The 12,415-nt window shown below is 43.7% G+C and overlaps 1 protein-coding gene across 2 annotated transcripts in view; it reads left to right on the top strand.

The window, feature by feature from the left end:
* Nucleotides 1–3,698: 3,698 nt before the first annotated feature.
* LOC118207031 (FXYD domain-containing ion transport regulator 6-like) overlaps nt 3,699–12,415 on the top strand; it is a 15,260-nt gene continuing 6,543 nt past the window's right edge. The window contains exons 1-6 of one of the 2 annotated variants that reach the window (XM_035380294.1): nt 3,699–4,209; nt 6,932–6,988; nt 8,078–8,104; nt 10,458–10,481; nt 11,013–11,036; nt 11,695–11,769. In XM_035380294.1, coding sequence (XP_035236185.1) covers nt 6,937–6,988; nt 8,078–8,104; nt 10,458–10,481; nt 11,013–11,036; nt 11,695–11,769 — 202 coding nt within the window. In that variant the 5' untranslated portion in view covers nt 3,699–4,209; nt 6,932–6,936. The remainder of the gene's footprint in view (nt 4,210–6,931; nt 6,989–8,077; nt 8,105–10,457; nt 10,482–11,012; nt 11,037–11,694; nt 11,770–12,415) is intronic. The other variant, XM_035380303.1, reaches the window with a different exon arrangement.

The raw sequence follows: 12,415 nt of genomic DNA, 5'->3' as shown, positions 1-12,415 counted from the left end.
TACAACACAATAAAATAAACGGAATAAGGAGTAAGAGGATAAAATCAATTTAAGAAAGACTGAATAAGACCAACAACAGATTAAAAACGCAGTGAGAGGATGTGAAAAATAACTAAATAAATTAAGAGTGGAGAAAACCGTAGGGAAACCTCAAACTGCACTAAAAGCAAGAGAAAAAAAGTGGGTCTTTAAATGTGATGATGGGACAGGACTTAATGTGGGGCGGGAGACTGATCCAGAGCCTGATCCCCTTTATGTGTGTATGTATATATCCCCTTGCATTAGAGGATTACATTTTATGCACAGCGTGTGCACACAGACTGCAGGCTCCCATTTGACCAGTAGGGGGTGCTGGTACACAATGAAATCCCCAGAGGCGACACTGTAACCCTCACCCTGTCCCTCAGGCATGGTCATTTTTGATTTCTTTATTTGAAGAGATTCTACAGCAGAATCTTAGGTTGTCCACAGACTACCATTATGAGGATTTGTGGAGCCTTTTTTATGGACTTACAAAATCTACAAAATGACCTTGTGGAAGAACTGACATTTTTTGGGTCAAAATACATGTATAAGAAAATGGTGAATTATCAATTTAAGCAGAATGAGTCACCCAGCTGCCCCTGGACCTTTCAAAGGCATTGGATTATAAATCATCTCCCACAAAGTTACAGGTCAGCAGGGCTTGCACACACTGTACTTAGGCACTTTCCAGGATTACCTTCAGAAATGATCGTGATGACTAATTTTACCCAATTTTATCACATCACCACCATAACCTGCTGTCAGTCCAGCAGTCCGCTTCATACTGCACCTCAAGGAGAACTCAAGGTCATGCACAAACTGCACCACAAATTCTGATTGCAGATTCACACCCTCCTAACCATACAGAATCCCAAATAAAGGTGTAACTTGTTGCTCAAGAAGCTTTCTCCCAGTCCCTGCATCTCCACACACCCAGCCTTAGTGCAAAAATTGTTTGAATATTTTCACTCACTTTCAGTTCATTCAGTTCAATCACTGCTTTAATTAAACATAAGCAGTGTATAATGCCCCCTCTGTAAGCTCACATACAGTGGCAATATGTACAGGCTACCTGTACAGCCAACACATGCTACAAGAGCAAAAAACTTACAAAATAGCTAACTGTAGATGTACAGGTAGTCTGCTTTTATTAAGAGACCATTTAAATATTTACTATGTAATCGGACTATGAATTATAGCCTCAATAACAAAAATAATTGCGAGTGTATCCTTGGCTGAAAATTCAATATTAAACCAGCCTAATCTGGTATAAACTGCGTTTTCGAAACTTTTAGCTGGTCAACCAGCTGACCAATGTATGTAGTCAGTTAGACCATCAGTTGACCACCATGTTACTCTACCATCTTTGACCAGCTATGACCAGCTATACAGTTGGTGTCGAAAACACAGCTTAAACCGTCTTAAACCATTGTAGAATTCCATCTGGTTTTAGCTGCAATTTTCAGCAGGATCTCTTGTCTATTAAAAACATTTTCAGTATAAAAATGAGCTTGCAGCTATACATTTTTTTCCTTCCCTTTTGGTTTTTTTTTTTTTGTCCTCACCAGCACACCAAGCAAATAAATCTATGAACAGGGCACCTTTTCAAAGTGAGTAATGGCATCGCTGAACTGAATGGCCAGTTCATCTATATGGGGACATTTCAAATGCACGGGGGAAGGCGCAGTGCACATGGGTGCACTTGCAAGGAACACAGTTCGGCCTGTTGAGAAGGTAATATACATTATAATTCTATTTTTATTGGTTTCATAGTGAGAGAGCAGGACAGGGCCCACTGGGGGCTAAAGCCTTTCTTAAGGTCAGCATTGGCTACTACTCACACATTGTCTGATTAAACTTACAGGTGTAACTGCACCAAGAGCTTAAAGCTTTTTATTCAAGAAATTGATTTTTGAAAGAAATATGTGATTATCGCAACTAAACAATCATTCTTTTTTCCCTTTTCCAATCCAAACTTTTGAGGACAAGGGCAAATTCTCACAGTATTTAGATTATTCCCTTTTTGCGGGCAGGGGTTTGTTTTAATTTTAATTATTAAATTATCCGAGTTTAAGTAGGTTTTAAAATTTGTGGCCTGTTTTGGTTCTGCCCTCCAACTTCAGAGACCAGTGCTCATTGACCCCCACCCCATTTTAAGACCTGTCTAACGATGGCAAAATTGCGGTATACCACTTCCATTTCACATAGTTTTCTCTATGGAATTTTTAAATTGTCCTATTTTGATTTTTGCATTGTCAAAGGGGAAAAAAGAATTATGTTTTACCTTAAATTGATAAATATATGTATCAATCTGATCAAAACATGTCAAAAGGCGCACATGCTAATGTTTAGTAAAAGCTCACTCCTTCTGGTCTGGTATCGAATCTAGACTATACATTCTGGCCTGGTGTTCTGTCAGGTGGTGCATGATTGGCGCTATCTCACTCACCGCACACCAGTGACCCCTGCTGGTTGATTGGGCGCTGGCAGTTTTCTGTGCTGCTCATGAAGCACCATCCTCCAGAAGAATAATGCTTTTTGAAGTGTGAGTTCACTCCAGGTGACTAATTCATGTTCTTCCAGAGCTTCCAGTTTATCCAGTACATGGGCGATAAGCCACTCAGCATGCAACAAGAGTCCATGCAAACTATATCCAAAACACATCATTATTTTATGAAAAACAATAATTTTATGATCATTGGTGCACTCTTGTAATTAGGTCATCACGGGTTCTCAGTGTACACTATTTTGTGCCACACACACACAAACACACACGTACACACGCACACACACAGACACACACACACACACACACACACACAACAGTGGATTTCAGAGGATTAGAATTTAGAGGTAACCATAGTTTAATTAGCTACATTCCTTGTACCCTACATCTGGGAACAATTGAGTGATTTTAATTTGGAGCCCCCGTTGGATTTCGGAAGGGATCAGTTGACCCCTCCCCCACCAATCACCCAAATGTTCAGTGCTCTGTGCGGGACTTGAACAGGCAGCTCTGGTGCTCCCGCCACCATGTCCTCTGATATCGCCCACAGAATTCAGGCACTTTCTTTCATTCATCATTATGTTTTTTTATTCTCTTTATTACACTTGCTCCTTTACTGAATCGCTTGAGACATCCATGCGGTCAAAGAGCAAACACAGTATATGGCTCTCATGAAATGGGGCCTCTTCCGTTGCCTTTATTGGAAATGGAAGAAGTTGGCTAAAATGAGGACAGCAGACTACCATCGAATGTACACGGTCATTATGTCCGTCATGTCGCCTCGACTCTACTTGGAATGTTCAGTAACCTCAGTAACCTCCGTTGCCACCCAGCGTTCCTCAGGTGCGATATGTGGTCTAGAATCTTGCAGGGCAGTGTAACCGTGCACGGAAATGCGTGTAGACAGAACGCTCTTTCGGTTCAGTTAAGTCCACCCCTTCCAAGATTCTAAGAACCCCGATTGAAATAACAAGCAGAATTACACTTACATGGATCGTGTTTTGAAAACTGGCGGTGCTTAAAAATATCCCGAAATTGACCGAATTTGATCAGTTGTCATGTCCAGTCTTGTTTTTTTTTTTTTTGTTGTTGTTGTTTTTGTTTTCAAAATTTAGTGTAAACTGTTAATATTTGGGCATGGCAGTTGATCAAACTGTAAATACATTTGACTCGCCATATGGAAGCCCTCGCAATGATCTGCAACACTCTAATAATCAAGGAAATATAATTAAAAGCCAGCGGGGGATTGCCAAGGAAGTTCTCTCGTAAACAACTGCAGTTTATCAGCGACCGCGCAGGGGTAATCGAGGTGGGTCTGGAGATTTTTGACCATCCCCCTCGTTCCTCGTTCCCCTCCCCTCCCTTGGCAATACTTACCCCAGTCCCTAAACATCGTTGGAAGTTGGAAAGAGTCCATTTCAGAGGCGGGATTACAGTTAAGTTCAGCTGTCCGTGTGTTTCACGGGCGTACGCTCCCCTTGGATCTCAAAACCAGTCATTGCCCGTTTAAATGGTAGGCCTATAGTGACTGGGAATAAAGACGAGGAATACTACACCCGAATTTAACCGGTTTGTGTGAAAATCATCGGAGCTGAAGTACTTTTTTTTGTACTATATTTTCTAACCCCAATCTGTCAAACGTCGTACTGTTTCAGTTTTGAAAGACGCGCATTAATCAGGTACGTTTTAACTTTTTTAAGAAATAATTTCTGAAATATTTCCCAGCAGTGCCTTTGGTCATGTGAACATACTGTATTTTTCCTTTAATTGCAGCTACCTCTTGTACATTTATAGAGCAGACAATGCAGTTTATTTTAACAATGCCGTGTATGTATTCGGAACAGCGCAAAGATGCATTTTGCAATGCGATCAGCTCAGTTTCGTGCCAGAAATGAGTTCTGTATTTGCGATGCTGTATGATAAGAAAACTCGTACTGCGTTTATTTTCTTCCTCTGCTGGAGCTGGTGGCTAGCTAACTTTGTTTTATCACAGAGCCGCTTTGAAAGACCGAGACACGTGACTGCCAATGCGCTCACTAAACCCCTGGGGCTTATTGCTGGAGTCCCGCTCCCCGTGTAAATTTTTTGATTATCTCCGAGTGCTTGTTTCGTTTAAACTCCATGCCTCGCGCACCTGTCGCTTAGGAAGATGCACGTGCCTCCGAGTGTGAAGATATTGCACCATTTTGGCGTGTGTGGATTTAAATGCGCGGCGGCTGAGAAGAACATTTACTTGAAAGGTGTAAACTTTGGTAGAAACCATAGGACCCTACCCAACCAGAGCTTTAAAAGAAGAAATAATTGATAAAAGAAAATTCTGATTTTGGGCAAATTTTCTTCCTCCTCTTCACTAATATTAACAATTTATTTTAAAATGGTATTTATTCAAAATGGTAAATTTACAGTGTATCCGAATGTCGAGTGTTTCGTTCCTTGAATGGAGTTTTGTGGATATTTATTCTGTATTATTTGGTATGTTAGTGCCATGGTGGGGGAGGGGACGGGTAAAGAAAACAAGTTTTTTGCGCCTGTGGAAACCACCCCTATTTGATGACGTATCTGAACGACGTCAGATGGACCAGTACCCAAACATAGGCCGTGCAGCAATTAATATTATAATTCATAATAAAGTATGCGTCCATCTGCACGTTTTGGAAATGAAAACACACACCTCGAACGTCAATGTGTAGTATTGAGTTTATTCAAGCCATAAATATGTTAATCTGCATAGTTTACCTAGCAAATATTTTCAAAAGAAAACAATGAATCCTTGCTTCCTTTTGCAATTTTGTTTTGATTTGTAACCGTTATATGCGCCCCAAGGTCAGTCTTTTGAGTTTGCAAGCTCAGTCTACAGTCCATTGTTCTCTGGACCCACTGTGTTTGCTGGCTGAGTTTCTAACAGGGTTCATAAACCAGGACCAAATAAGCTGTCTGCTCAAGTAGTTTTGTGTTGTTGCTGGTGTTTGTGAAAGGGAAGACTGTGAATGAACTGAATGGCGTTTCGCAACTTTAGAATTAGAATTTGAATATTGTGTTTTTTGTATTAAAGGATTCTATGATACATATTCAAATTAAATCAAATTGTACAGTTCTGTTTCCAAGTGGCTGGTTTTTCAAGCTTCCAGAGAGCAGCAGTATATGCTGGCTTGTGTGGCCTCTTTCCAAACAGCCGAAAGTGTAGGCCTTGGAGAAGAGGCAAGTGGAGTTGTTAAATTAAGCATTTCAGTGCTGAAACACCCCAATGACCAGCAGATGCTGCAGCCCTCCAAGACTTTGAGGGCCTCGAAGTTTTGCTTTTTGGACCTGTTCCCACTTGTGGCCAGCAGGTGGCAGACATCTGGGAAATGAGCGACAAATTAGATTGCTCAACACACACTAAAATGAACAAAATTTATTCTAAAACTGCGTAGTGCGAAACAAGCGTTCAACTCACTCGGAAGCAGAGGCCTGGCATCTGCGTGTAAACCACCGAGTTGCGTCTGTAACCTGCTGACCACAAATCGGGCGGGACCCATCTTCGGCCCACCCTGTCACCCTGCCCTGGGCGGACCTCTGCTCCAGGGTGCGAGGCCCGAAATAGCTCCTCGGTCCTTTCTGGGTGTCAGGAGTCATAGACCTCCTGATCCTTGCATAAGCCATCTGAACTGGATGATTCCAGATCCGACTGGGATCTTGGACGCCGACCAGTGCTGACAGAAATGGCTGTCCCACTTGGCTTGGAGGTTCCCAGCGCTGTGATGAGAGACGTGTGTAACGTCCCTGGATTTGGAGGCTAACCTTTAAACGAGCGGTATTTTGGTTTGCACCAGCAATAAATCTTATTAGCACCGTGAACTTCTCCTTCTTTTTGAGAATGGGGTCAATAGCTTGTCTTGATGTTGCTTGGCGTGTACAAATATGCCTGCCTGGCTTTCACATGTGGCTGCTTCCAGTTCAGAAAAACGTGTGCCCAGCAGTGTGTTGACTGTGTAACCCAGTAGTGCTCACTCTCGGTTTGGCACACAGATTCTCTAAATCAGGGCTCCCCGGCCCAGTTCCTGGCAAGGCTCTGAACCTGCTGGGTTTTTCTTTTTTTGGCTGAGTGAGTTTAGTTGATCGATTAAAGCAAGTGTTCACACACGTCACCGCAGATGGCTTATTTGGTCTGGCTGGACTGGACATTGATTTTTAAGCTGGAGACGAAAATAAAACGCACCCTCGAAAACACCGATTTAATTTTAACACGCTAAAAACCAAAGTTGGTCCCTCGCTTGCCATTTGTGGTATGTCATTATGGGATGTCTTTGAGAGCCCTGCCCAATACTGAATACCTTGTACTGCGGTGTAATGGAGTTGAGGTGGAGCGGTGAGGACCAGGTGGGTGAGTAAAGAGCTCTGTTTCTCTCGCTTCGGTTCCAGGGAGGATGTATTTTCCAGCAGTGTTGATGCTCTGTGCTCACGTGGCGCCAGCTTTGGGTGAGTGTTTCAACCTTCTCCTCCCTGCTTCTTTCATCTAATGGGCTGGTGCCATGGTTCCCAAACTTTTTTGGTCAGTCCCCCGAACCAACCCCCCCCCCATACACACACGCACACATACACATCCTGCTCTGTGCCTTTTTACTTCAACCGTCCCCCCAATGGTCTCTCTGCTCCTCCCCCCTCCCCCCACGTTTTGGAACCACTGGGCTAACTCATGTTTTAAATGAGTGGAGTCATCTGGTGTGAGGAGCGTTTTCCTAAAACGCGGGCCTCGTGGGAAAGGAAATGACTTTGACGCTGTCGATCGCGTTGCACGTGCTGCAGGAGCTGTTTGCGATGAGAACGGCCGACCGATCAGTCAATCGATTTGATGAAAACTTCATTAAAAAAAAAGATTTTTTAATAAGCGTGGCGCCTCTGTGGAGCGCCACTCAAACCGAACTAGCACCAAATGGTGGCGCGGATGTTAAAACCGCAAAGCACTTCGTCTTTCGGCGTGGGACACTGTTAGGGTTGCCAGATTTAGACCTTGTGAAAACCGGACGGCATGCGCAGCTGGAAGGGTAATCGCGAATGATGGGGGGGAGCTGTCGGAACTGACGACAGACGAGAGTAGGGGGTGCTGGGGGTTCTGTCGCCTTAGCTTTTGCCGTCGGGACCTTGTTGCGTGGAAGGGTCGGGGTGGGAGGGGGGTTGCTATCGGATCAAGGGCCAGGCTCGGGGGCGGTTGAGATGCGACTTCATTACAAACCAACTGTAAATTTTTTTCAAACAGTTACCCTGGCTGGGAATTATATTGTTTGTCTCGAGACGACAAACCAGACCAGTGCAAATAATGCAAAAACTAGGCTTCTGGCAACCCTAGGCACTGTACTCCACAAAGGCTTGTGGTTTACCCCCTCCCTCAGTGTACATACTGCGCCAGACTACTGACCCAAGCCCATTATTAAACTTTTTTCTTTTATTTTATTTTATTTTTTTTAAACCAAGAAGCGCGCTAAGTATGTGTGCAGAGGCTGTTTTGCGCTCCCTGTCACAAGCGGTCAGTTACAGCGGCGGCGCCGCGGCGTGTGTCTGTGTCCGCAGGGTCAGCTTTCGGCCGGGAGATGCCAGGTGAGTGGCCGCCGTGGCGGGCGTGGCTGTGGTGTGGCGGGCGTGGCGGGCGTGGGTGTGGTGTGGCGGGCATGGCGGGCATGGCGGGCGTGGGTGTGGTGTGGCGGGCATGGCGGGCATGGCGGGCGTGGGTGTGGTGTGGCGGGCATGGCGGGCATGGCGGGCGTGGGTGTGGTGTGGCGGGCGTGGCGGGCGTGGCGGGCGTGGGTGTGGTGTGGTGGGGATGCGGAGGCGCTGTCTCGCCGAACGCCAGGCTGAACCCCCGGGGGGGGTGTGGGGGTGGGGGGGGGGGGGGGGGGGCGGTCTGACCCAGTCTGGTCTGCCATGCTGACCAGTGTTTGTGCGGTCGTCCCGCTGGCGTGCGGTGCTTGAAACTCGGCCTCTGTCTGCTGCTTGTGGTGCTGCTTGGAAAGCGAAACCCCTCATGCTCCTCCCCGCGGCCGATGCCCGCCCCTTTGCTCAAATGATCTGGAATGGATATGCCCCCCCCCCCCCCCCCACACACACACACACACACCCAGCAATAACTTTGTGACTGCCACCCTGTTTATATTTTTGCTGCTTGGGAGGAGGGTGGAGGGTTTACGTGGTGTTGTACTGCAGCATTCTGTCATTTTCAGCACCTGTAAGTTCAGTCTTAATGTGGACTCCAACTCCCAACGTGTGCTGAAAATGTTGCAGGATATGCTGCCCTCTCCTGGTTGTTTTGGAGTTGTTTCTTTCTTGTTTTCTTCTGAGATTTTTGACCTGCTTCCGAGCTTGGTTGATAACACCATTTTCTGGTTTCTTTTAACAAATGGAATGATTTGGAGCATTTGTCTTGTCTTGCCTTGCTGTGTTTGGGCACGTGCCACTTCTTGATCAGCACTCTCTCAGCGGTTTTAGGAGTTAGCAGTTCCTCTGGGATGGAAACGGAGAGACATTTTTGAACAGGAAATAAGCCCTGTCGAGATAAGGTTGTGATCAACTGCAAAAGCAGAAACGTTTGTCAAGGAGGAGTCTTATCTGCGGTGATATATTACAGTTCTGTTTCTGCATTTTTCAGAGGAAATAAAGGATCTGAATGAGGTGAAAGAAAGCCATGAATTTTAGCCCAATGATAAAAAATAGTGAGAGAAAGATTATTTATTTTACTGATAAAACAATATGCAATCTTTGGTTACACACAATTCCCCATTGGCAAAGTGACAAATAGAATATTGGTGAGAATGTAAGAATGTCTGATGTATTTTTCTTATATTTTATTTATTTATGTTTTCTAATTTTCCAACATACCTTCCACAATTTTAGTTTTTAGTGTATGGCCCTGGGAATATGATTGTGTGATGTATTCTTTTGCTGATACTCAAACTGCTGCTTACTGACTCAATTGCCTGCGAACACACACAGACACACAGACACACAAACACACAACCAGACACACACACACACACAGACACACACACACGCGCTTGGGAGAGATGCAAGTTTTGCGCACTTTCTGTTCTTTCCTGCAAGTGTCTTAAATATCCCCATCAGATTTTAAACGGTTCCTGCAGTTCACTATAATGGTGAAAATACAGAGTGGGGTGTGACTGCCTGTTTGGATGCAGTGTGCAGTGTTAAAATGTTGTGTGTGTCTTAGTGAGACACAGTGTGTAGCGTGTCTCACTAAACTCACATGTGTGTGGCAGTGTAGTGTAATGGGTAAGGAGCTGGTCTTGTAACGTAAAGGTCACAGGTTTGAATCCCACTGCCGTTGTACCCTTGAGCAAGGTACTTGCAGTGCTTTAGTATATATCCAGCTGTATAAATGGATTCCATATGGATACTTTATGCTACATGAAAGTTGTGTGAGTCACTCTGGATAAAAGTGTCTTCTAAATGCCTGTAATGTAATGTGTGCGTGTGTGTATATCATAGTAAGACACAGTGTGTAGTGTTGTGGAGTGTGTGCGTGTGTGTATCATAGTAAGACACCGTGTGTAGTGTTGTGGAGTGTGTGTGTGTGTATCATAGTAAGACACCGTGTGTAGTGTTGTGGAGTGTGTGTGAGTGTGTGTTATAGTAAGTTACACTGCTGTACATGTGTGCTTCGGAGTGAACAGTTTGTGCATCTCTCTGTAGAAAGAACTATGGCCCCTCAAACGGGAAACATTTTTTTTCCAGATCATTCTTGCTATTATGTTTACTGCTGAAAGCTATTGCATTTTGCAAAATGTTTTCTACCAAAAAATATCTTATGGTAGAAAATACAGTTTTTTTCAGTTTGCTTCTTTCCTGTAATATTTACTAAAAATATGTATGTTTGTTTAAAATAAAGTTGTGCGTATTTTGTTTTATGGTAAATTTGGTTCTCTGTTTTTCTCCACAGCGTCCACTATTGATGACATGAAAGGTAATGTTCTTCATCCAGCTCATTATTCTCTTTCTGAATTTGAACACTTGTTGGCCACTGGCAACAATAACATGCATTGGTTTGGTGCGCAACATGTGTAAATGCAGTGCAAGCATGCATTTGCTCTGAAATTAGTGGACGAATAAGATTCGACACACACAGTATTACCAAAACACCTTCAAACATCCTGTCAGGTCAGCTGCTAGGGTTGAGCCATGCTTTGTGTTAGCATATGCAGTCCATTGTCCAAGGCTCTGAAATGGCCAAATAGGGAATGACTGAGGATTAAAGTTAGAGCTTGCGTGGGGTGGGGGGTGGGGGTGTGGGGGGGGGGGATCTGCATGGTACGAGTCCTGTTCCTAATGGCTTTGGGTGCTTTTACGTTAGTGGGGCCTATTTAAAGGTTTTATTTTTATGCAAAGCACTTTCATTTGAATTTTGAGTAGTCTTCTGACGGGTCTCTATTTGGTTGCTCTAATTTTTCTTCTTCCAGATTTGACTTGTAAATGCCCCTTTCCCCCACTCTTATAGATGCAGACAGTCCGTTTCACTATGGTAAGTGGAAAAACTGAATTCCCTAACTCCCAGGAGCTCCTGGGTCTTGCTCTGCAAAAGCAGAATTGGGGGGGTGGGGGGGGGGTCAGTCTGGGATGTTCATCCCTCCCCTCCCTGTGATCTTCAGCTGGTGGTAAATTCTGACCCCAGAGGCCAAGAAAAATTGGCTCACTTTAGCACTGTAAACAGAGTGCAGTCCCCTCCCATTCCATGGTTACATGACCTAATTTGTCAGTCCATCCAGACATCCATCAATTGACCAATCAACTAACTGTCCAATCAATTAATAACATTTATTTGCAAAGAGAATTTCATTGCCATCAAGATTGTTGCAAAACATTGCCCCAGAGAATAAGTCCATACTAAGAAAATATTAGTTAAATGACCTATAATAAAATTATTTTGAAGTCAAGACTTCTGAATTCAAAGTCCCAAAATTATTACCGTAAATTAAGTGACGCTTTGTTTTTGTGTCCTGTGCTCAAATGAGCATGTATAAAGGATTATTAACGAGTTTGAGGAATATTTTTTTTTGAGAGCTGTATCGTCAGTCGTAGTCAGACTCTAAAGCTCTTAATCTTATTCTTTACTGTGAAAAGGTGATGTCATACCAGTGAGCTGGGTTTGAATGATCACGTGACCTATGTTACCTTTACAGATTATGAGTCTCTTCGAATCGGAGGCCTGATCTTTGCCGTGGTGCTGTTCATCATGGGAATCCTGCTCGTCATCAGTGAGTCTCTGTGCTGATGTTTTAGCCCTTAGACCATTAGGTTTTTTGGAACGTTATTATTTATTTTCATTTTTATTTCAAAATTTTTATTCACAGTTTTAGAACTATATAGCTTTCAATTAAATCAGCATTAGAATGTTTACTTCAAACTAGAAAATACACATATTTGTGATATTACATATTAAAGGTGTTAAAGGTTTTGCAGCTCCCCAGTCAACCTGCTGAGTACTACAGTGGGGAGGTAGGGAAGGGGTGGGTTTGGGTGGGGGTGCTTCGACATATTCATAGGAGAGACGTATTTGAATTTTCCAAAACAAACTGAGATCCCCGTGTATGCTGGCTTTCAGTCCATCCATAACTGCAGCTGCTGAATTATAACAAGCTGCTAATAGTTCTTAATGAGGCACTTTAAATGCCTGTTGAAGGATGACTTTGCCTCTTGAGGCCACGTTATGATTATGTATGGCTATGCATACCAATAAAAATGAACCCTAAAATCTGTTCTCAGACAAGTAAATGCTTTCATTTTCTGTAATCTGCTAAATGCAAAAGATTCCTCGCAAAGGAGGCTACATCTTTAAATGATTAAAATAATTGACTAAATGACACACATTTATAGGTCTTAAATGCTGAAAGTGTGGGCTTC

Source organism: Anguilla anguilla, chromosome 1 (assembly GCF_013347855.1).
Source record: "Anguilla anguilla isolate fAngAng1 chromosome 1, fAngAng1.pri, whole genome shotgun sequence".
Lineage (NCBI taxonomy): Eukaryota > Metazoa > Chordata > Actinopteri > Anguilliformes > Anguillidae > Anguilla > Anguilla anguilla.
Note: the sequence above shows the minus strand (reverse complement) of the source record. Positions and strands in the feature narration are given on the sequence as shown.